We start from the raw sequence: 23,090 nt of genomic DNA on the forward strand, positions 1-23,090 counted from the left end.
CGCAATAATGATAGGAATACACAAATAGAAAAATGTTTATATAAGGGCGAGGTCTTAAACAATTAAATTAAGACACATCTCAATAATTCATTAAACACAAGTTGTTTTGATTCCCAAAACTCCTCAAATTGATCATTTCAACCTCAAAATGTATAGAAATGAGAAAAAATGGATTTCAAGTATTAGCAATAGTATATATTGTAATGCACTTTCGGATAGTTAATTTTTTAAGTGTTCATAGATCTGCTCGATCTACATTATTTTTTAAACTTTAAATTTCATAATTAGAGATAAAAATAAAATTTAAAACCATCACAAAGATTGAAACAATATTGTTTGATACTATTTGAAGGTGTGCCTTATTTTGATTGTTTAGGGTCTTGGCCTTATACAAACCACACCTTTTGAAATAATTGGAAACCAAAAGAAAATAAATAAATAAATGGGCCTTTCAAGGCACTAGAGGGAGGTGCTGAATAAATTTTTTTTCATCTCTAAATGGAGTCGGTCCCTGGATCACCAGGGAATTGCTTTTAATTTCTTCCTGTCTGACTCGAGTGATTCCCAAGTCAAATTGGGTTATATATTGTAAAAAAATTAAAAATTTAGCATCCTTAATTACCTAAAACAAAAATCAGCGAGCTACTGATCCGGATATGAATTTTGCGACCCGGTTCGGATGGGTGATTGCAAAAACGTGAGGTCCAATAAGAGAAGATAGACTTTGGTTGGTCGAAACACAAAGAATTAAATAAACTGTGAAATGGGGGACCACAAATATTGGATGGCTTGTTATCTTAAGTCACATTCATATAATAATTTCTCACGAATGATTGGGAGTATAATTTTTAGGAAAAAAAACTTGAAAAAAATTTACAAATACAACGTGAAAAAAGTCCGTAGCAAATAGCAAAAACAAGCACTAAATTTGTTGCTTTGTAAAATCATCCAAAATTCAGAAAATATAAAAAACAACATTGAACTTGCCTATGCCTTCAGGTTTTGTCTCTTGCATTGGTGGTTAGGTTGTAAAGGTGAAATATGCTAAAATTAAGAATAGATTACCTTCTTTATGCGGTTGGTAACACGAATAAATAATAACACAAATACTAAGGATGATAATAAATATGAATAAATAATACTAATTAAAACAAGGGAAATTTATAGAATACACCTAACCTTTCAACTATTTAACAATTTATCCTACTAAGTGCATTTTGATGAATTTCAAGATCCATTTTGACACGTCATTTGATGGGCTTTTTGAAATTTGATCAAAAGAATGATTGGCAATTTGAAATAAGATAAAAAAGTATGGGTAAGATGTTGATTATTTCAACCCATAGGTTAGTTTGATAATGACAATGATAAATAACACAAATTTGAAATTGAAAGGCCGGGATGTGCCGATGTGCAAGTCTAAAAAAAATTTCTCTTATCTTTTTTTGGGAAAATAATGCATCTCGAGCGTCTTAGTTTCACATTTGACATCTATGGATAATTCCAACATTTTGATATAAAAAATCATGGTATACAATGTTGCGGTAAAATCCAACAAGAGAATAAACTTAAAGCAATTTTAAGTATAATCTAATGTGGCATGGACAACATATAAAAAACCCCAAGAAAGTTATAGAAAAAGCAAAATACTATATAAAATAAAATGAAAGCCTGTCTAAGGTCAGTGGCTGCAACAATTGTAACTTTTTCACATAAGATTCTGTCCTCCTTTTTGTGTTGTGTTTACGATCACAATGAAAAAGAAAAGGAAAAAGGCCAGCCCCCCCGCCGGCCCAGAAAGAAAGCAATAGCATAGCAAAGTAATATTTTTTTTCCATTTCTTTTTCACTCGAAATTACCAAAAGCCTTCACAAAATCTACCCATCTCTACAAAATATGAAGAAAAAGGCTATATGCAACCTGCTCCTCATGATTGATCCTCCACCACTACCCTACATCTGCCATATCCAACCTCAACAAGGTATAATAATACAGGGCCTAAAGGACCCCAAATTATTAACAGTAAGATGTAAAACTTCATCCCACAACCACAAAAAGCTAATTCTTAATCTACTTTGAAAAAAGCGGTAGGGGCCTGTTTTTCTCACTGAATTACCCAAAAAAAACACGTTAATTGGGTGTAGTTTGTATAAGGCGGAGGCCTTAAACAATCAAAGTAAGGTGTGCCTTCAAATTGCATTGGCATTGGAAATATTTGTGATGGCCAGAAATTTTTTTTTCATATCTAATTATAAAATTTAAAGCTCCAAAAATAGTGTAAACCAAGCAGATCGGAAAATATTGAAACTTGACGGTATAAAAAATGCATTACAAGATGCACTATTTCCAATACTTGAAATCGATTTTTTGTCATGTCTATACATCTTGAGGTTAAGATATTCGTTTTGAGGAGTTTTGGGTATCGAAACAACCTCTTCTAGTGAATTTTTGAGATGCACCTTAATGTGATTATTTAAAGCCTCACCTTAAATTGTGTTAAAAAGGTTTTCTTTCAAATTACTCAATATATTTTATCTTTTATAATATTATCATTAGTGTTATTGTTGTTGTTGTTGCTGTTATATATATATATATATAATAATAACAACAACAATAATATCAATAATGATAATAATATAAAAAAAATTATATTGAGTAATTTGAAGGAAAACCTTTTGAAAACTGGTCGTAGAGTGGTTCTTTGGAAATGCAAATAAATTCCCAAACCTTCTGGGCATTTAATAGATGGTTGTGGTTGATTAACAATGATTGCCTACTATGGATAAGCAACATGTTTAGACATACTAGAAACTTATATACTTTCTATTATTTCTTTTTATATTCTTGCTATAAAAATATTTAATATCGCTTTTATATTCTCATTGTAAAAAAATTTAATATCTCCCTTTTCACACTGTACAGATTTATAGTATCCAAAAGATTAATTTTGAAATTGGTATTTCTGATGCTTTAAGTCGAGGACACAATTACTCATTTTTATGTAGCATATGTTAGAATCGATGGGAGAAGTTGATCTTTCTAAACCTTTGTTAAAAAGGGGCATGAACTGATTCTCGGTGAATGCATACTTTGGGTATCAAAAAAGCCTCAGAATTCCTTATTAATGATTTTCTTTAAAGGGGTAAGGCAGGGCAGGGCAGGGCAGGGCAGGGCAGGGCGTTTACAGCTGAAGATTTTCTAATAAGTTGTAGGTCTTTCTAGGTGGGGTAATTGACTCAGACACTTTAGTCACCGTACGAAAGGTAAACACCCGTATCATAATGGGGTTGTAAATTTTGAGATTACTTATTTTTGGTACACACAAGTCAGAATCACTTTTAGTTATTAGATGCGGAAGTGTGCAAGAAGTTTTGTTTTAGACTTCATGCATAAACAATAATACATCCTCAACAACCCGATTTCAAATCTAATGGTCAATAATGATTGTGACTTCCTTGTATCAAAAGTAAATGGCCTCATTGTATACATTCCCCAATAAAAATTACAACTCTTTAGTATGTTACAAAAATATGGGTATTAAATAAGGGTCAAGTTTGCATACGGATGCATCCGTAGGTGTAGAGGTAAGGTGCACCTTCAAATTTTATCTTGGTATATAGTTTTGATGTAAAATGTTCTTAGGATTATCTCAAAATCTATTTTTATATCTAATTATAAAATTTTAAATTTCAAAAATAGTTAAAATCAAGTAGATCTATAAACATATGAAAATCTTGAAAATGGATGGTGTAGATAATATGTTGTAAAATACACCATTTCTGAGACTTAAATTTTTTTTTATTTTTTATAGTCATACATCTCGATGTCAAGATGATCAATCAATAAGTTTTTCAACATTAAAATTACCTTTTCCGATAGATTTTTGAGGGGCATCCGTAGTTCTACATTATAAGGTAGCATCCTTATATAAACTTCTTCCATTAAATAAAGGAAAAAGTTTATACGATGCTGAGGCTCTAAACAATCAAATTAGAGTGCACCTAAAAAATTTGACTATAAGAGGTTATTTTGATGTTCACGAATCTTCAAATTGATCATCTCGATATCAAGATGCATGGACATAAGAAAAAAATGAATTTCAAGTCCCGAAAATAGTACATCTTATAATGCACTCTTGGACCATCAATTTTCAAGATTTTTAAGTTTTCATATATCTGCTTGATTTATACTATTTTTTAAGATTTAAATTTTATAATTAGATATGAAAATTATATTTTGAGGCTATCAAAAAGATTAAGTATTGAAACCACATCTCTCGATACTATTTGAAGGTATGCTCTACTTTGATTGTTTAGAGCTTCGGCTCTATACAAACTACACCCTTAAATAAAGGAAAATGGTTTGATAGGGTTGTAACTCTGTTAAAATAAGTAAAGCCTCACCCCAAACCTCACCAAAAATTGCAGTTTCTGAGTAAAAAAGCCTTCAAATCTGTCATCTCAACTCAGCATTGGCCATGATGGTTGTGAAAACAAAACTTAAAAGTTCAAGTCCTAAAAGTAGTATATATTATAATACATTATCTTGACTATCCATTTTCCCCTAAAAATAAGTGCTCATAGATCCGTTAGAGTTGCACCGACTTTTTTTTTTTTTAAGATCTATATCATTTTTTGAGAAAATTGGTTTTCAAGCCATTATGGAGATTTCAACGCCCATAGTGCTTTTCAGATGAGGACTTGACGTGAGGCTTTACTTTGTTTTCATTAGTATTCGCAAAATCGATCCGGAACGGTTAACCGAACATGGGGCCGGAAGCAGTTTAACTGGCCTAACCGGTAAACTAGTCGATACAACCGTTCTAACGGGGCAAGTCTCGGGCAGTCAAAAAATTGTTAGAAAAAAATTAAAGAAGGCACAAAAAAAAAAGAATCTACTAAAATGTGAAACAAATGATTAAAACAAAACACATTCAAATGAAGTTGAAAATTAATGAAAAAGGGATTTAAAAAAATCGATTTGTGTCTAAGGGTATTTTTTAATTTTTTTTTAAAAAAGATGTGAAAATATAAAAATAAGTATTAAGGACCAAAACAGTCTTTACTATAATGTAAAAAATATTAAAAAAATACATTACAAACTAAATTCCTTATTTTTGAGATTTTATATACATTTTTTTAATTATGCTTTTTTAAAATATCAGTCGATCACCAAAACTGCCCAAAACCAAAACCGGCAAGTGGCCGGTTCCGATCTAACCGGCCGGTTATCGATTAGATTGCCCAGTTTTTTCCAAATGGGTTTTCATAGAGCCCAATCCTTATAGAAACTGCATCCAAGAAAATGTTTTGATGGGATTGCAACCCTATCAAAATAAGTAAAGCCTCACCATAAAACTCATCTAAAATTGTAGTTTTAGAGTTGGAAAACCATCAAAGCAATCATTGTGGTCTTGACCATTATAATTGTGGAAAAAAAAAAAAGAATTCAAGCGGTAAAAAGAGTGTTTATTATAACATATTATCTTAACTGTCCATCTCACTCAAAAATTAATTGTTCATGAATCCGCAAGATTTGTACTATTTTTTGAGCTTCAAATTTCATAGTCGGTGTTGGAAATTAATTTTATAACAATCATGGAGATTTCCAATTGCCAAAGTGCTTTCTAGACGAGGGTCTAGAGGTGAGGCTTAATTTTGTTTTTATGAAGCCTAGGCCCTATAGAAACTGCATACTTAAATAAAACACATAGGACTTGTGCACGATATGCAATACACAATCAAGCACCCAGAGTCCATTCTTGCCAAGAAGTCAACCAGAGTTTCCACAGCATACATTCACTTGGGTACGGTTATCACCACCCATTGTAGTGGACAACTTATGATGGATGCCCCATGTACATATACATCCCATACCATAACACCATTGCAAAAACGTAAGATGCCAATGTATCCACCACCTACTATTCCAAACAACGTGCAATTTAGAGTAATCACATGTACCAAAATACAATTGCCTAGATTACCATAGCCAAATGATCTCCCACAAACTAAATCTAATCTTATCTTTTCCTGTCACATGGATTCATATGTTTGGGTGTTGTATCCATGGCATGTAACATGGATTCATATGTCTGGGTCTTATACCCATGTCAGGCACATACCAAAACACATACCAAGACAGTATTTACTATCCTTCTTGTTTATCAACCGTTGATTACATTAATGTGGAGACTCAATCTCCTTTTATCACTTTAGAGTAGACAAAAATATTTCAGAAACTTCCAAGATAACATTGACGGTATTGTCACTATCATTATTGTCCCTTAAATTTCAAAATGGGTGATGGTAAAAGTGTCATGAATAGACATAAAGTTCCAAATAAAAATAAAAATTCTCAAACTTCGTAACTCACCCCAAACCATCCAATTTTACATCTAATGAGTTAAAATGATTGTGACCTCTATGTACAAATGATAAATGATCTCTCATAGACAATATAATTGATTCTCTTGCTCATCATGAAATGAGATATTAATCAATTATTTCCAAACCTCTCCTTCACGGCATGAGAAATTTGACACTCCGATACCTAATGCGCATATTAAACACTAACACACATACCCATGTCCATGCAACAACATTTATTCCCTTCGAAACACATAGAAATACTGAATCATACGCCACAAATCCAGGGTATGATACTTTTCCCAGCCTGAAGAGCAATGCAAACATTAGACATAATCTCCCAAATCAACATTTCCTCTTTTGGTTTTGTATCAATTTGAGAAAAGTATTTCAAGGGTTCTCCCTTTCAAGACCAAAGAGACTTTAAATTTCTATAAATAAAAAAACTGAACAAGCATTTGCAAAAAATAAAGAAAATGACAGGACAAGATAAATTTAGAGGGAACCAAAGAACAAAAAGATCTGCCCAAATAAATATGAAAAAAGGGGGGCACAGGGTCACAGATATTGTGGCAATCAGTCCCAAGTTAGTGAAATCATGGAGTTCAAGAGGCCAGATTCTTCAAAGGTCAGATTGCTGTTGTAGTCCAAATACTTTGAAGCTCCGGGGATAGCCTGTGTTAGCTTGAAGGGCTGTATATTGGCTTCTTTCACTTCAGAGCAACAAAAAGACCACAGTAACTGCAGCCAACAGAAAATCCCAATCAAGTTTCTGCATTGCATATTTCCTCTATATTCCTTGTTAGGGCTATTAACTCATAATATTATTTAGGAGAACAAAAAATTCCAACAAAAAAAGAAATTCAAAACCATGTTCTTCTTTCCCTATAAAAACCAGGAGAAATTTCTGTCTCCTCTATATGCCCCCCTGTCAATGGCTGGGAAAGCTTGTCATGCGTAACATTATTTTATGTTTATTTTAATCTTATAAATCATCACATGAAATTTACAGCATGCCCATTTTTCATAAAGCATCACCTAAAAAAAACACATATTCATGATAAAATAAAATGACCAAAATATCCCTACAACTTGCTAGAGTATTTTGAACATTTCATTTTATAATAAACATAGTTTTAAAATGCGGTCGTATAATGCATTCTGTGGGCACATTATGTGTTATGTGGATTCTATCACATGGCTTCAGATGTGCTTTTGGCCGCATATGAGGGATTTTGTGATGCACCCACACATGCAATACATCGACCGATGCACCAACACATGTGGCGCATCACCTACATATGCGGGCGCATATGCTGCCCATGCTCGTGGGTGAAAAGTTGGCCCATGGGTATGGGTGGTCATTCCCTTCTGCAAAGGTGGGGAAATGGTTTGAGGAGGTATATAACCCCCCAAAAAACCATTGGAACCATTTTTGGTCGTTCTTAGGTATTAACTAAAACAAGAAATATCTTTGGATATTTTCATGCCTCAATCTCATGCTAGAAAACAAAGGTAAGACGTCCAAATGGCGGTAATTACAAAAGCTAAGTTCGTCACTGGTTTTGTCTATATTTGTACCCTAGTCCTAAAGATGATGAGGGAGTTTACAAAGAACAAATAAATAGTGAGACCAGAAGTGGCTAGATTTACCATAGCATTTCTCACTCTTCAAAGCCTATGCAAGAAAAAAGTTGCCGTAAGGACCATGTTCACTTCAGAAAAGTGGAATAGAAGCAGGTGGTCAAAGCATCAAGATGTTGTCCTTAGTACATCTATTTGGAATTTAGACCTAAGTATACTATGCATTGGATGTTTCTCGCCCTTTTGTAAAAGTACTTCGATTGGTTGATGGTGAAGTGAAGACGCCATGGCTCCATACATGGGGCAATGACTAAGGCGAAAGAAGAGATCAAAATGGTTTGGAAGAATGATGAAACCATATACATGCTATATTGACCAATGGGATAACAAGTTTCACCAACCCCTCCGTGCAGTTGGTTACTTTTTGAATCCATCTCTTCACTATAAGCAGCCATCCATTGAATCAAATAATACAATAAATGGTGGGTTCCTAGATGCACTTGAGAGTTGGTCCTTGACCCAGCTATCCTAGATGAGATCCAAAGTCATGAGTTGATCAAGTTCAAGAGTGCATTAGGAAACTTTGGAAAAGACATTGCAATTCACAATAGGGATGCTACACAATCGAGTAACCAAAAAGTGTCTACTTTATTTTGTTGTACTTGTATAGTTCCATTGTATAAATAATTAAATATCCATATAATATGCAGCTGCATGGTGGGCATCATATGGAAGCGAGCCACCAAATCTTTAACATCTCACTATTCAAGTATTGAGTGTCACATGTAGTTCATTTCGTTATGAACGCAATTGGAGCAGTATTGAGTGTCACATGTACTTCATCTGGTTATGAATGCAATTGGAGCGCATTTGAGCATATTAGTCTTTATTTCTAAGTTTTCAACTTTCTGAAATCTAGGAAGACTAGTTTGTAGGAAATAGCATTTTTTTCTTTATTTATTTCCTTGCTTTGTATCACAGCTCCATACCAAAAACAGAAACATGCTTGAGCAAGAGAAGTTGAATGATCTCGTGTATGTGCAATATAATGAGTGCCTTAGGGAGAGGTACATGAAGTGCATGGTTAACAACCCAATTTGATTGGATCATCCCTAGAGCGAGGGCACAAGTGAGTGGGCGGTTGATCAGCCAATCAGAGTTTGGGTTTGAGGGTGACGAACTAACTTGGTATGATGCTGAGCAAGCCACAGGAGCTGGAGAAGAAGTAAGGCCTTAGCCCTAGAATGCAAAGGAAAAAAGGCGGGTCTTGTTGTACATCAATTCCAGAGATGAAGGAGGAGGAGGCTAACTTAGAGGAGATTGAGGAAGACAAAGTACACATGGAGGGGGTTAACGATAGCGATGATGGTGCTTTACATCCTTGGCTTCAGACATGGGAGATGCATATGCACATGAAGAATTATCATATGACTTGTCTGATTGAAAGTTGACTTCAGAGTTGATTATCTTTTGTTTTTTAACGTCTTCATAAACTTTTGGTGGTTGCCTGTTTGGAGTTAAAAGTTTGGAATTTTGGATGTTTATGTGAAGTTTGAAATTTAGATATGTTATATGTGATGGAATAGATTGCTTTGTTTTACATGTTAATTGTATTAGACAATCTAAACGACTAAAGATCATAAATTAGAACAACAAACTATTACTCTTTATTGGGCTACCAGGGGACTCAGTCTCAGACAAATAATATATTAAAGATAAATTAAAATTCTTGCTATCACATAAATCACATCTATGTTTTTCCTATGTATTATAATATTTTTATATTTTTTAGATTTTTTTCCAGTTATTTGCAGCAGTGGACGTGATACGCCTGCATTGGGCCTGCATCAAGCCGCATCCTGGACCGCATCAGGTCCGAATACCACATTTTAAAACAACGGTAAAAAATATTCTTTTTATATTTCTTTAGGTGATCCCTTGTGAGAATAGGGCACACCCAAATTTCAAGTCAAGCTGATTTATAAAAGACGATTTCAAAATAAAATACTCTATGCCATGCAATTGAGATCAAACGGTCAAAGGCAGACTTGTCACATTGTGACATTATGACTGAAGCTATCCCAGCCATCCATTTAGATCGGACGGCTGGGAGAGGAGGAACACATAATTTATATGAGCGAGGGGACATATGGTAGTGTTTTGCATAAAAAATTGGATTTGAAAACTACTATAGGCAGTAATAATGCAATAACCCAGAAAAGCACATTACTTTTACACAAAAAACCATATAGTGGTTAAGTATATACACCATATAGGAGACCATGGGAGCATCCAACCCCATTTCCAATGATGGATAATCGAGAGTGACTGTAGTTCCAATGACAACACTTTCCAAGGTACACTTAATCTCCACCAGACTTTGGAAGGACTAGTCAATAACCTATCGGTATACCATATAGCATGCCCCAGGGTATGGTCTCCTAATGTACTTATCATAAATAAAATGATCAGGCATAAAAATTGCCACATCTTTCTAGTAAGCATGCACATGAAACCATTGGCTTACATTGAGATGGACTCAACCAATAATAACCAACATACCCTACATCTCAAAGTTGGTTAGGATCCAACCACTGTCAAATACATAAGAAAGCCAAACAATTCTTATCTGATCATGTCCCTTGCTATATTTAATGTTGTTATTATTATTTCTTTCTAGCATTAGGGTTTAGCTTTTACAGCCGCATTTCAGTAATGAACTCATGTTGTAGAAGATGTAATTTGGTGGGATGAATCCCACCACTGTCACAAACACCCCATGCCACCAGATGCAGTATCAGACAGCAGGAGTGCATCAATTATAACGTGCATTCTCCCACATGGGGAGATGCTAACGCGACCCACCCTCCAAGTGCAATGAGGGGTGCATCAATTCGTCGTATGCAGTATGAAAAACTATTTCGTAGACTTTGCGCATGATCATTGCCAAAACCCAGCCACGCAATTTCACATTTGATGGCTAGGGGTGATATTTCTACCGAAGATAATCAGTCTAATTGTATAATTTTCTATGACATTAGAAAGATGTAGTGCATATCGACAGAAAACTGGTTACCTGTATGGGATCTTTTCGGAGAAAGTTCCTCTGAAGCCTACGGCCATCAGGAAGGCGCACACCAACTCTACAGAGAAGGCTTCTATCACCCTTTGGCTCCTCAGGGAGAGGAGGATATGATGGCTTCGTAGTACTAGGGCAAGTCTGCTCTACCTTTGCCTCGCTATCAGTTTCCCTATTATCACCCCCATTAGAAGGGACCATAGGCTCTTTCATGCCCTCCAAAGAGGCAGCAAAGGCACGTTGAATTTCTTCATCCTCATCTTCCGTATGCTTATCTGCAAGGAATGCAGAGAGTATGAAACTCTCTCTCTCTCTAAAGTGGCATATTGAAGACAACAGATTTCTTCTCTCTCTCTAAATCGGCATATTGAAAACAACAGATTTCTAGATTTACCTTGTAAAGTTTCTTTTTTTTTTTTTTTTGAGAAAGTTACCTTGCAATGTTGCTTTAGCAGCTGGCGTAGTTTCTCTTGGACGTTTATGAGGGATGGGATGATGGTCCATGGGACCTTTGTCCATGTAGGGCACCAGATCCTGGATCAAACAAATATTGTAAGATTCAGAAACGTAAAAGAACAAAGTGCCTTTTATTCTTTTTACCATGCAGAAGAGTAACATCCACACTACCTATTTGCTCATAATTCCAACTCCAATAACAATACATGAATGAGTTATATAAGTAAGACTGTGAAAAAGAATAAGGAAATGAGGCAAACATATTCAACAAACATGGAATATTGCATTCATTACCTCCAATAAACGATCTGGTCCAACCATGCCACTCCAACCACGCATTTTCTGCCCAGTAACAGGGTCGATTACAAGGACAACAGGGATACTGGTCAAGTTGTAATACGTGCAAACCTTTCTTCCCTCGTCAGTGTCATCATAGATCTGAAGTTTAACAGTACAAAATAAGCATTAGGTGAACTAAACCATTAGCCATAACAACATAGGAGAAACGAGAAAGACTAATGCAGTTATCATATGTATCATATGAGATGGATCTTTTTAAGGTAACCAAGGCAGACAATGTAATAAATTCCCACTAAAATTTTGATGAATGCATTTATGCAAGGTGGAGGAAGTATCCAGCTTGTTATTTCTCCGACTACGTTAACAACAATACCCAGTTCAGCATAAACCCATCTCAATAAAATTCATCTCACATGGTAAAAGAAACAGATAGATATAAAAAAAATTAGTACAAACCACAATCAATGCTGAAATGCACATGAATGTGCAGACACACACCAAAAAATAAACTAAAGCAATGTTCGAAAAAATGCTAGGCGCCCAGGCAAGGTCCAGGTGCCTAGAAGTTAGGCAGGCAACAAGATTTTGAGGCACCCCAGACAGGTTTATATGCATATATGTGTGCTCTAAATGCACATATATGTGAATTTATCTATCATTTGTGCATTTATAAGTATACTAACCAGGTATATATGCAAGTATATGTGCCTAGACACACCCAATTTTAATCATTGAATAACTAGAATCACATTTGACATTCCACAATTGATTTTCTTTTAAAAAAGGTTCCAATTGTGTTAAATTAAGAGTAATGTATACAATAAAACTAAGTTACGTAACTAACAACGACAAGGAGTAATTCAGTAAAAGACCAAAAAGCAAAAGATATAAGAACATATACATAAAGTACTCAAATACTAAAGCTGAATAACTAAAATAGCACAAGTCCATAGTTCATAGACTCCAATCTCCCCACACATTCCAAAATCCAAAATTCCAGACCACAATATAATGAAAGACTGAAAGTCTTATAAGTAAAATGATACAAAAAATATTTAACAAAATTTTAATCTTTAAACTTTATTGTTTCTGGAATTCTTGGCTTCGTCACGAGCACCTCTATCTGAGTCAAAGCCATCATCACCATAATCACCACCCTCACTCTTCTCCTCCACCTCCCCCCCAAGGGGCACAAGATGGCCCTGAAGCCTCCTTAACCATATCCTAAGTCAAACTTTCACTAGCGAAGACCTCTTCAGTCTCAGGATTGAAGACCAACCATTCACTGGCATCACTCATGTCTTTGGATGCAATGGGATCCCTCTTCTCATGCTCATTGAAATATTCATTCAACGTCTCATTATGCTTGATGAAGTAAGTGTCCCCTTTAAACTTGGCATTATGGTAATAGCGTGAAACATGAGGTCTATGCAGGTGTCCAAAAGATACGAAAGGTGCCACTTTTGGTGCAATGAATTAGCAACAGATTGGTTGAGCATTATTTGTTATTACTTGAATTACATGCTCCACCCCAACCTCCTCAATATTATATACAGAAAGGAGAAAATATATTGTGCATCATAAACATCATCAGGTGTTTAAGCAAACAACATTAAAAGGATCCCCCATGTGTTAATTCCATAGAGCAACATACTGACTTTCTCTGGCTCTTTCAACCTTTTTGAAAGGATCTTCAATGGTTAATTGTTTTTTTTTTATAGAGTGGCGTCCATTGTGGCAGAAATAAGCATATACATAGGCCCATATATATAAGGCTTCTTAAACACTAACTCCTTTCTTAAAACTTTGAGAAAACCCATTTGGGCCACCTCAGTTTCCCCTTCATCTTCATCCTCATCATTATCACTTAAAATAGTAACCCTGGCCCTAACCTCTACCATACATACTCTGTTGCCCTTCTCTTTTTTTGGGCATCCAAATGGTCGAGAGTCTCCTTATTAACCTCCATTGAAACTTCCTTGCATAGGGCACCAACCCTCTAATGCTGGCAAGGTGTTTTTTAAACATATTAATCCCCGTAGTTGCATATTTACCACAAAAAGTGCAGCAAACTTTGTGCTCATCATTTTTATCTGACCGAAGACCATATTTCCATCCTGGATCCTCACTTTTATGAAATCTACAGAAGACATTTTGGAATACGAAGGAATCTCAATTATGAAGAGATTCCACTCACCTTTGCTACCCGATTTTTTATCTTTTTTGGATGGTATCAAGCTCTAAATCACCTAAGAAATCCTCTTATAACCTCCTTTGATGGTTCAAAATGATTCCAATAAAACAAAAGTGAAATTTGGGATGTTTTCTCAAACTTTGCAATTCTTCAACCTCTCAAAAATTTCACAAAATAGGTTTTTTTGCAAATTTTTGGAGCTCAAATACCCCGCTTCCCAACCCTTGTTTCCCCTTTTGAGGGGGCTTCATTTTTCCCTTTTCCTAGGGCCATTTTCCACCCTTGGGGAAGTGTTCTATTAGGCAGGTGCCTAGGCTAGGCACCAGGAGCCCACCCAAAGCACTTGGGAGGCCTACCAGGCCAAGATCTAGGCGATGCGCCCTGGCCCCCTAGGCTGCATGGTTCAGTGGCCTAGGTGCTAGGCGACCTATTTTTTGAAACATTGAAGGAAAAAGTCAAATATATCAAAATAAAGGAATAATGATCCTTTAAGTGAATTCTAGTTATCAAACTTGAAATGAGTAACCTTCTCAAAGAAGAGCAATTAACCCACAGGTTTGCTTCAATTACACTGAACAGATAGAGAATATATCCATGATATAGTGAAAAAACATATCATGAGCAATTTTATTAAATATGCTTAACACAAACCTGCCAAAAGACAAATGTAGTTCGGATTGTCTGAGCCACTGCTTCATTTGACCAAGTGTCCCTATTCAGCTGCATTCATTGACAAAACTCAAAGACTTGAGTCTCATTCAGAATTTAATAAGATAACTCCATAATAAATAGTTAATGCAACTTGTGGTCTGAACATATTTTACCATGTGTGAGCTGAACTCTTTGGTTGACTGGATATTTATTAAGAGCCATTTACCCTGCCTAGAAGCATCGATCTTTGCCTGCGTAAATAAGTCCACTATCAAATAGAAGATAAACATTGCCAACACAAACAAAGATGAATCAAACAAGAAACAGGGAATGGAAATGAGATGAATAATGAAGGGGGAGTTTCTATGATTTCAGGTGATTCCATTCACAAATTTTAGGACATAACATGATTGATACAGCTAAAAACAATACACACCAATTATCAGAAGAAAACCAATAAGAGTAAATGCAAAATCATGGCTACAGGGAAAACAAATGGCATGAGACTGAAAATGAGCTCAGAGATGTTAAGCACCACATGAATTGAGAAATATGAATTTCTTTTGATAAGGATCACAAAATCACTGGCTGTAGCTTCTATCCTTCAAAGCAGGCCATAGAATAAAGCTTATATGAATAGGTGCAAAAACAAAAAGCATAGGTGCAAAAAAAAAAATCAAATGTGACTATTCACATGTCAGGTGACAGATGTCGAGACAAAATTGGTCTGTATATGTTTTCATGCATTAGATAAAGGAAAAAGAAAAATATCAAAATAGTGCTCCTGCTTAGCTTTGGGATAGCCTTTAGTGGATCTGATCATTATAACATGTTGCGACATGCACAAATACACAAATTTTAATATTAAGCTTAGTTTTCTAAAGCGCAGAACCTATACCTTGTGAGCATGGTATCACAAAGACCCTACAAAGGAAACTCCTCATTATTGGCAAGAGATACAAATAATAGAGTGATGCAATCAAAACAAATGTTTCAGAACATTATGTTACAGAACATAGTTTGTGAGCATGGTATCACAAGGACCCTACAAAGGAAACTCCTCATTATTCCCAAACACACTGAAATGCCAATGGACCTACTTCGGCAAGAGATACAAATAGTAGAGCGATGCAATCAAAACAAATGTTTCAGAACATAAACTCAGTTTGGGACACATCTGAGTCTCGAGCAAACTGACCTAGTCTTATCCCAAGTCTTATCCCATAAAACGAGCAAACTGACCTAGTCTTATCCCATAAAACAAGGATGTCCTTGAGAATATTCAAGGATTTATGAAAAATTTGACTAGAATAAGACATTGGACTTGGGATTCATCTGTGAAACTCAAAAGCATCAGAAAATTTTATAAAGATAACATTTTAAGTATTCAAAAGATTTTAAGTATTCAAAAGCTAAGAAGAAAAAATAACAAAAGGAAATACCTTCTCGAAAGATCCTTGATACATCAAGGAAAAAGGTGGTCGATACAGTGCAGCAAGATTATCTCGGGCCCCAGATGTCCCTTGTTCTGATCCCCAGACACTGGGGTTTTTTGCCTCTTCCTCAAAGTCCCGAAATGCGACCGGTTGATGAGGAGGGTGTAATGTTCTTTGGCTATAAGAATTGGTTACAGAGGGATCAGTTCGAACAATTACCATAACACAATGGGAACTTAAAAAAATTGTTAATAAATTGATGCATGAAAGCAAGCATAAAGTTAATTGTGCATTTGGATCCAATTTTTTGCAAAGATAGTAAGTATAAGCAGATTGCCAGTATAGGACGTGATAATGAACTGCCATTAAATTGTTCTATTAATTGTGATGAACAATTTCTAAAGGGGAGTATTTTCCCTCAAACATTCAGTCATGGAAAGGCATGTCATTTCAAGACGTGTGATGTCTTTGACAGTTGAATACTAGACCTTCCTTTGAGATGCAAAGACATGCGATGCATGTAAAGATAGGTCATGTTCTTGTGGTGCCATGCTTTTTGACAGTTGAATGTCAATGCACAGACAAGAAGGGTAGAGGCTAAGAATATTTCAAACAAGATGTTAGCAATATTAAATGTGCCTCTTGAATAGGGCATCCAATAATAAAGAAAAAAGCAATGTTGATGGAGATTGCCCAAGGATATTATGAGGCACATGAAACTATTTTCTTTTTGTAAAAAGATGACAACATTGTTAGTTGATAGTTAGTAAAAGAACAAATGCAATGGAGAAACATAAACCAAACAAAGTATAACTTGAGGGACTGCCAGAAGTCATGATGTGAGGACCAAAGTGTGGGCTCCAATAGAATCTCCAATAGAATTACATTAAGGGCAAATGGCATGTGCCCTTTGATTACATTAAGGGCAAATGGCCTATGCCCTTTGATAATGTGTTATATGATGCACAACGTCAACAGTTAACCTTTTTCTCAAAAAAAAAAACTCCCAACGTCAACTTGACTTGCCTAATTTCCTTGTTAAAAAAAATAAAAAAATCAGATTTCCCCATGTGTTTAACTACACATAAAGGAAAATTTTTTTGTGCACTACAAGCCTATTCAACCGCACTTCCACTTTAGATCCATGAGTTAGCAGATGAAGAAAAATAATGCAGATTTGGAGATCTGCTAAGCGTTAAAATGAATGGTCCAAAAACAAAGTTTGAAATAGAATATTTTCAAGGTTGAAAATCCTTGTTCTTTTTGTTTTCAGATTTATGATCATGGTGGTCGACCATATCTACCTATCAAATTTTGATCCAAAATCCCTTTCTAAGATGGATTCTTGGAAGAGAACTGCATTCTGTGTGTGTCATATATGGTGTGTATGTGGGTTTGGGTGTAGGCATGCATGCGGACATGGCTTGCATGTGTGTGTGGTGTGTGGTGCTTTTTTTCACTAACACCCATGTGGCAAGAGTGGTAGGGTGCTGTTTCGTTTTGCTGAAAAACCATTAAAATGGCAACCAAGACAACAAATTGTTTCCCTGCTTTTTTATGAAATCTGAAAGCTTTGGTCTTTTTTCCGAGTTCACCGTTCAAATAATAGAGTCAACTTGGTTTTGGCAGTACCTGAATTGGCCACCGAGTTTGATTTTTTAACAAATGAGTCACAGATGTTTTCCTTCCAAACTAAGGTTTTTTCCTTCCCTACTGATCACAATATTAGGAGTGAGTATACAATTAAGGAGATGAGTATTGTTTCCTACACAATAATAATATCCATATCACACATTGTACACAAAGTAGCATAATATGTAGTATAGAGGGTAAATACATATAGGGCTTGTTTGGATGACAATTAATTTTATCAAGAGAAACCTATTTTATCATAAATTAATATATACTCTACATAATATTATTTTGGTAGTTGTATGGTACATATCTTGTATTATATACAATATTATTTAACTACTTAACTTTTTTGGTGATTTTCAGCTATTTTAGTGATTTCTGAATAAAACGTGTGGTTCTCAACAAATCACTTTGAATAAAATAAAAACAAATTTTTAAAAAGAAAAACTTATATGTAAAAGATAAACCTATATGTAAAACTGCCTATAAGTATATCTCAGATAATTTGGTGAGAAACACTACCAAACAACATATAGTTTATTATTAGGATTAATTTTACTAAGACAACGTATTATCAGCGATAATAAATACATCCAAACAAGTGCATAATATATCATTACTATATAAATATCATAGTTACCGAGACCTTCTAAGGAGGGGGTCACTCCTACTCCAGAAGCTAGATCCTGTGCTCTGAGACATAGCATCTGGATTTTGGGCATAGAGATATTGGTACAGGTAATTGAGGAACTTGATCTCAGGTTAATGGGATCCATATCCGTATGCCCAAAATCATGGTTCCACGAGTAACTGGGACCGCTATTCTACCAACTTGCGACTGAGTATCTTCTACTTTCAGAGCGAGTTTCACAAACACATTTTCAGGTTCATATACAATGGAGTGTGGATCTCCATATTTTTATGACCTACAAACTTTTTAAAGGCCCTGATTTCCTATATATTTTACAGTTTACAACTTTACACACCTTGTGAATCGTGACTTACCTAGTTTCAAAGAAAGGCAACAAGAGATAGCAAGGATAGAGAAGGAAGAAGATGGGAGAAGATAGAAAAAGATAGTTGAGTTGTTGTTCTAATTGAGGAATGAGGAGGCAATCACTAGGCTTTAACTTCCTTGGGGCTAGTTCATTGGCTCTTGACTCTTGACCATCTCTCCAAAGACTTTTGTTGCTTAAGTGCTGGTTATTGAAATTGAGCCACTCAAGGGGTGTCTTGTTGGTGATGGAATAAAATATATGCTTGGAAATGTGAGGTCTCCCTATCTCAGCATTCTTAAATACAATCATCAATTGATAGCGGGGAGGGAATCATCCAATCCAACAGAGTGGTGCCAAAAATGAGGTCGTGTGCATATGTAGGGAGACCAATGTAAGTAGGTGTGCAATTTTTGTAATGGACCCACATAAGTAATTTTTTGGAGTGAAACTTTCTTAAATAATTGTTCCACGGAATTTGCTCATGAACTAGAATACTGTAGATATCTGATCATTGGGAGCCCCGATACTAAGCTCGATGGACCACAATCCCATTCAGTATAATACTTGCTCTTGGGCAGTTATGGAACACGCTCCCTTAATGTTAGGGATCCTGATCCCTTTACCTCAAAATGTAAATAACTCATTCCCTCAACTACGGATCTTTGAGCCTCCCGCATTCTCAATCTCGGAGCTCACCAACTATGATAAATACATTTCCACGTAATATTTCGAATATTTATATTACATGCTTCCAATACATTATCTTTTAGGTACATAGAAAGAAGACTCAATACTTAAAATTTATGTAACAGTTTATTTTTGTCTCGACTCATTGACTTTTTTTTTTTTTCCGGGGGAATGGGGATATGTTAATGGGCAAGAATGGAATCCTTGACATCACGTCGTGGCTCCGCAACCCTGACCACTGGGGCCAGGGGCACATCCCTCCAGCTGACCTTATTTTGTTAAGATTCTTCTATAGCTGATTGAAATGGTCAATAACACAATCCTAAATATACCAAGGATCGAAAAAGTTCCCTATATTTGTGTTGCTTTGTGCATGGAATGAAATGCATTGCCAGTCAAAAATTCAAAAAGACATGTTATCTGTCGCATTGCAATAAATTTGGTCAGTAATGACGCATAGCAAACATAAACTAATGACAAGAAACATTTAATTACTGAAAAGGAATATCTCACTACAGCTATCATACCGATCAATAAGGAAGGAGACAGGTCCCATTTAATAATTACAGTTAGCTCTCACTCATGCCACATGCCAAATGGACCTTCATCACTTAGGACTGAGATTTAAATCTATAGGAAACAAAAATAACCTCAAATAACAGAGAATCATTTATCATACCCATACATGAATGAATCTGCATACAAAGCTTCCCGTTTCACAGGAAGAGGAGGTCGGACATATTCCTCCCACTTCGCATCCTTTTCTTGTTCACTGAAAGACATATAAGCATAGTAAATAATCCACATGTGTGTTTGTGTGTGCATGTGTGTGGGTATGTGGGGGGTTCGAGCAAACAACTCAGCAAATACTCAGAGAAATCAAAACTAGAAAGATGACCTAGCATGAATAGACCAATAAACATGAATGGAAAACACTTCAAAATTTATGCAAACCTTTCATGAAGAGGCGAATGATTGGTTTCCTTTGGTGGTGAAAAGGAAGATGATTCTGCATTGGTATTGGTATTATTTCCATCATTGCCAACAAAAAATAATTGGATGGCATCCTCAAGCTGCCAGTTTGTAGCCTGCACAATCAACATTATAAACCGTTCATCAATGATAAGAGGTCTCCGCTAAATCCCATTTAGAATATGTATTTCCAGTAGAAAACAAGAAATATTTTCATTACCCTATCTATTCATATTTGCAGTAAATTTATCTATTCATATTTGCAGTAAATTTATCTGCTTCCTTAGGAGTTAGGGACAACAGATTTCAAATTCATTGGCTAAGAATTCACAAATAGCTAGGAGAAAAACTATTAGACTTTTGAAGGGAATGTATAAGCTTTCGCGCTAGGCAAGCCGTTGCATGTTGCATTCCAAATCTACTAATAATAGATGTTGGCGATTAACTATTTTCAGTAAAAGGATATGTTGGAATGAGACCATTGGGACTTTCAGTACTTTTATCTGTTTTTTTTTTGGAGAAAAAAATTAACTTTTTATTAACAAATAGTAGAAGTACATAAGAAGTGGCGGATGTCTCTGCGGCATATCATACAGAGGAGCATTATATGCCTATAAATGACTAAGTTTTAAAGAAATCGCATCATGCTAACATGAGAGACAGATAGGGATCAATGACAAACATAATTGACTCTTGGTTTTGAGATCCAAGAACTGACTAGGACCAACTTTAATAACTGATATCAATTGATCCGGCATTGAGTTAGGATACTTTGAATAACTACAAATCAAATCAATTAAGTACAAATAAAAAATCTCAAAATTGATCCCATAAATCATCATCACATCTCATAAACACAAGTAACTTTATCGAGTTCAACCCAAGAGGGGAAAGACATATACCACTCCATACACATGTATTTTTCTTCAATGATTTACTGCAAGCTTAGGGTTTTCTTGGAGCTTTCAATATCTTAGCAGAAACCAAGCAACCCAATTCATTTATCAAGAGAGAGGAAAGTAACTAAGGTTTCCTCTTGCATCACCAAAACCCTAAAAACTTAAACCTTTTTTTTTCTGAAGGCTCTAGAAATCTAAACAATTCAAAATGTCTAATGATCCATGATAACGACAAAGCGCAATACTAAAACCACCATTATAACAGACCAAATTAAGTTGAAAGTTAGAGAGAGAAAACTTTCAGAAAAAGCAGTAGTATGAACTCCAATTAGTAATGGTACCGAGCATTACCTGAAGAAATTGCAGAGCAATCTTGGTAGATTCACCACCCGCGACTTCCATAAAAGAAGCCACCAAGATTTGCTTGTCGTCACTCAGGCTCTCCATTGTTAAAAGTGCGCTGAGAGAGAGGAGCAAAAGAAACGTACAATGCGAGATTATAGAGAGGAGGAATTTTGCGAGCTTATAGAGAGAGGAGGAGTTTTGAGAGAATACCCAACAGAGAGAAGGAGCTTTTGAATGGAGGCAAAACGAACACCGAACCGGGCCAGCAGAGAAAGGGGGAATTTATTAGAGAGTAGGGGAATTTAGAGAGAGAAGATAGGTATTTATAGGTATCTATCTGTTGCCTAAGTTTCCCCTTCTTCCATTCGACTTTTAAGTAGTCTTTACTAATGTAGAATTGAGGTGAATGTCTATCTTTTAAAAATGTTATTTAGATGTTGAAAAAACATCTAAATTATCATATTGATATCCCAATGAATAGATATGGAGAAAAAAAAATAAGTTTTAAAATAATTAATTTTACAACACATTATCCGAATTGTTCATTTTTTAAAAAAATTATATTAATTTTATTATTAAATATAAAAGTAAATTCTCGTATAATCCTAAAAATTTAAGATATCACAACTGTATTTCATGATAAAGTTTAGATGTCGGCCTTACTTCAGGGTTTCAAACTATGAATTTTTAACGATTTAATATTTTATTTGTTTCAATCATTCCAACTAATCTATGTTTCCTTGCATGTGTAGGAGTATATGCTAAATCTTTAAACTTTTTGGATTACATTAATTTTTTATCTTTCAAATTAAATTAGTTTGATTTTACATTTTAAAAGTTCTTGTAGTTTTAATTTTTTTTGGTTTAAAATATATACAATATCCATAAAGCTCGCATATATCCATAAAGCTCGCATATCACCTTGGGAGAATGAGAATGGATAGAAATGAGAAAATATATCCATACATATCTATCCATAATGCTCGCATGTCACCTTGGAATGGATAGGAATGTAAACTTTGAGTTATCTATGTGACTTAAGTTACCTAACAAATTTTCTAAAATCAAGCGACTTGAAATAAATTACAGGAAAAAACATCCCTTCCCTTTGAATTTTAAATTCGACATGAATCCCTAGAAAAATATGATTTCCGCTAAAACAGATAAATTGTTAACTTGACAAAATGGATAACTATGTAATAAAAATAGTCTAAATAATAACCAGATTTTTAAGAATAATATCAAATATGATAAGTACATCAATCATTTAAATATGTAAACTAATAGCATAAATGCTAATAGTAAGTGAAATAAGATATTATTGTATTTATTGTAAATAAAATATTTATAAAAATTCATTTTTGTTAATTTTCCATCTTGAGCATTGCATAACACACGTGCCCTTAGCTATTTGTTTTGAATCTCTTTGAATAAATTAAAAAGTAAATATCTCCATAATCCTATTTTTATGTGTTATTTGTTGATA

The 23,090-nt window shown here is 34.9% G+C and overlaps 1 protein-coding gene across 3 annotated transcripts; it reads right to left on the minus strand.

The window, feature by feature from the left end:
• Positions 1-6,694: 6,694 nt before the first annotated feature.
• Positions 6,695-21,895, minus strand: LOC18445366 (UBX domain-containing protein). 3 transcript variants are annotated; one of them, XM_088847169.1, is made up of 11 exons: positions 21,815-21,895; positions 21,611-21,719; positions 20,343-20,476; positions 20,074-20,160; positions 16,075-16,246; positions 14,806-14,883; positions 14,633-14,701; positions 11,782-11,925; positions 11,466-11,565; positions 11,029-11,306; positions 6,695-7,109 (listed from the first exon to the last, which is right to left on the minus strand). In XM_088847169.1, exons 2-11 carry the CDS (start codon positions 21,704-21,706, stop codon positions 6,945-6,947), a joined length of 1,323 nt encoding a protein of 440 aa, XP_088703295.1. In that variant the 5' UTR covers positions 21,707-21,719; positions 21,815-21,895; the 3' UTR covers positions 6,695-6,944. The 3 variants fall into 3 exon arrangements, with proteins under 3 accessions (XP_088703295.1, XP_011627483.1, XP_011627484.1); XM_011629181.3 differs by having other exon boundaries at positions 20,068-20,160; XM_011629182.3 differs by having other exon boundaries at positions 21,611-21,885.
• Between the last annotated feature and the right edge of the window lie 1,195 nt (positions 21,896-23,090).

Source organism: Amborella trichopoda, chromosome 9 (assembly GCF_054954075.1).
Source record: "Amborella trichopoda isolate Santa Cruz 75 chromosome 9, AtrichopodaSantaCruz75HAP2 v2.0, whole genome shotgun sequence".
Classification (NCBI taxonomy): Eukaryota; Viridiplantae; Streptophyta; class Magnoliopsida; order Amborellales; family Amborellaceae; genus Amborella; species Amborella trichopoda.

Coding starts and splice junctions, on each gene's coding strand:
- LOC18445366 (XM_011629181.3), bottom strand. CDS start 21,706: ATGGAGAGCCTGAGTGACGACAAGCAAATCTTGGTGGCTTCTTTTATG. Junction 20,161..20,342: donor CATTCGCCTCTTCATGAAAG/GTTTGCATAAAT, acceptor TATGTCTTTCAG/TGAACAAGAAAAGGATGCGA. Junction 11,926..14,632: donor CTACATTTGTCTTTTGGCAG/GTTTGTGTTAAG, acceptor GTTAAACTTCAG/ATCTATGATGACACTGACGA.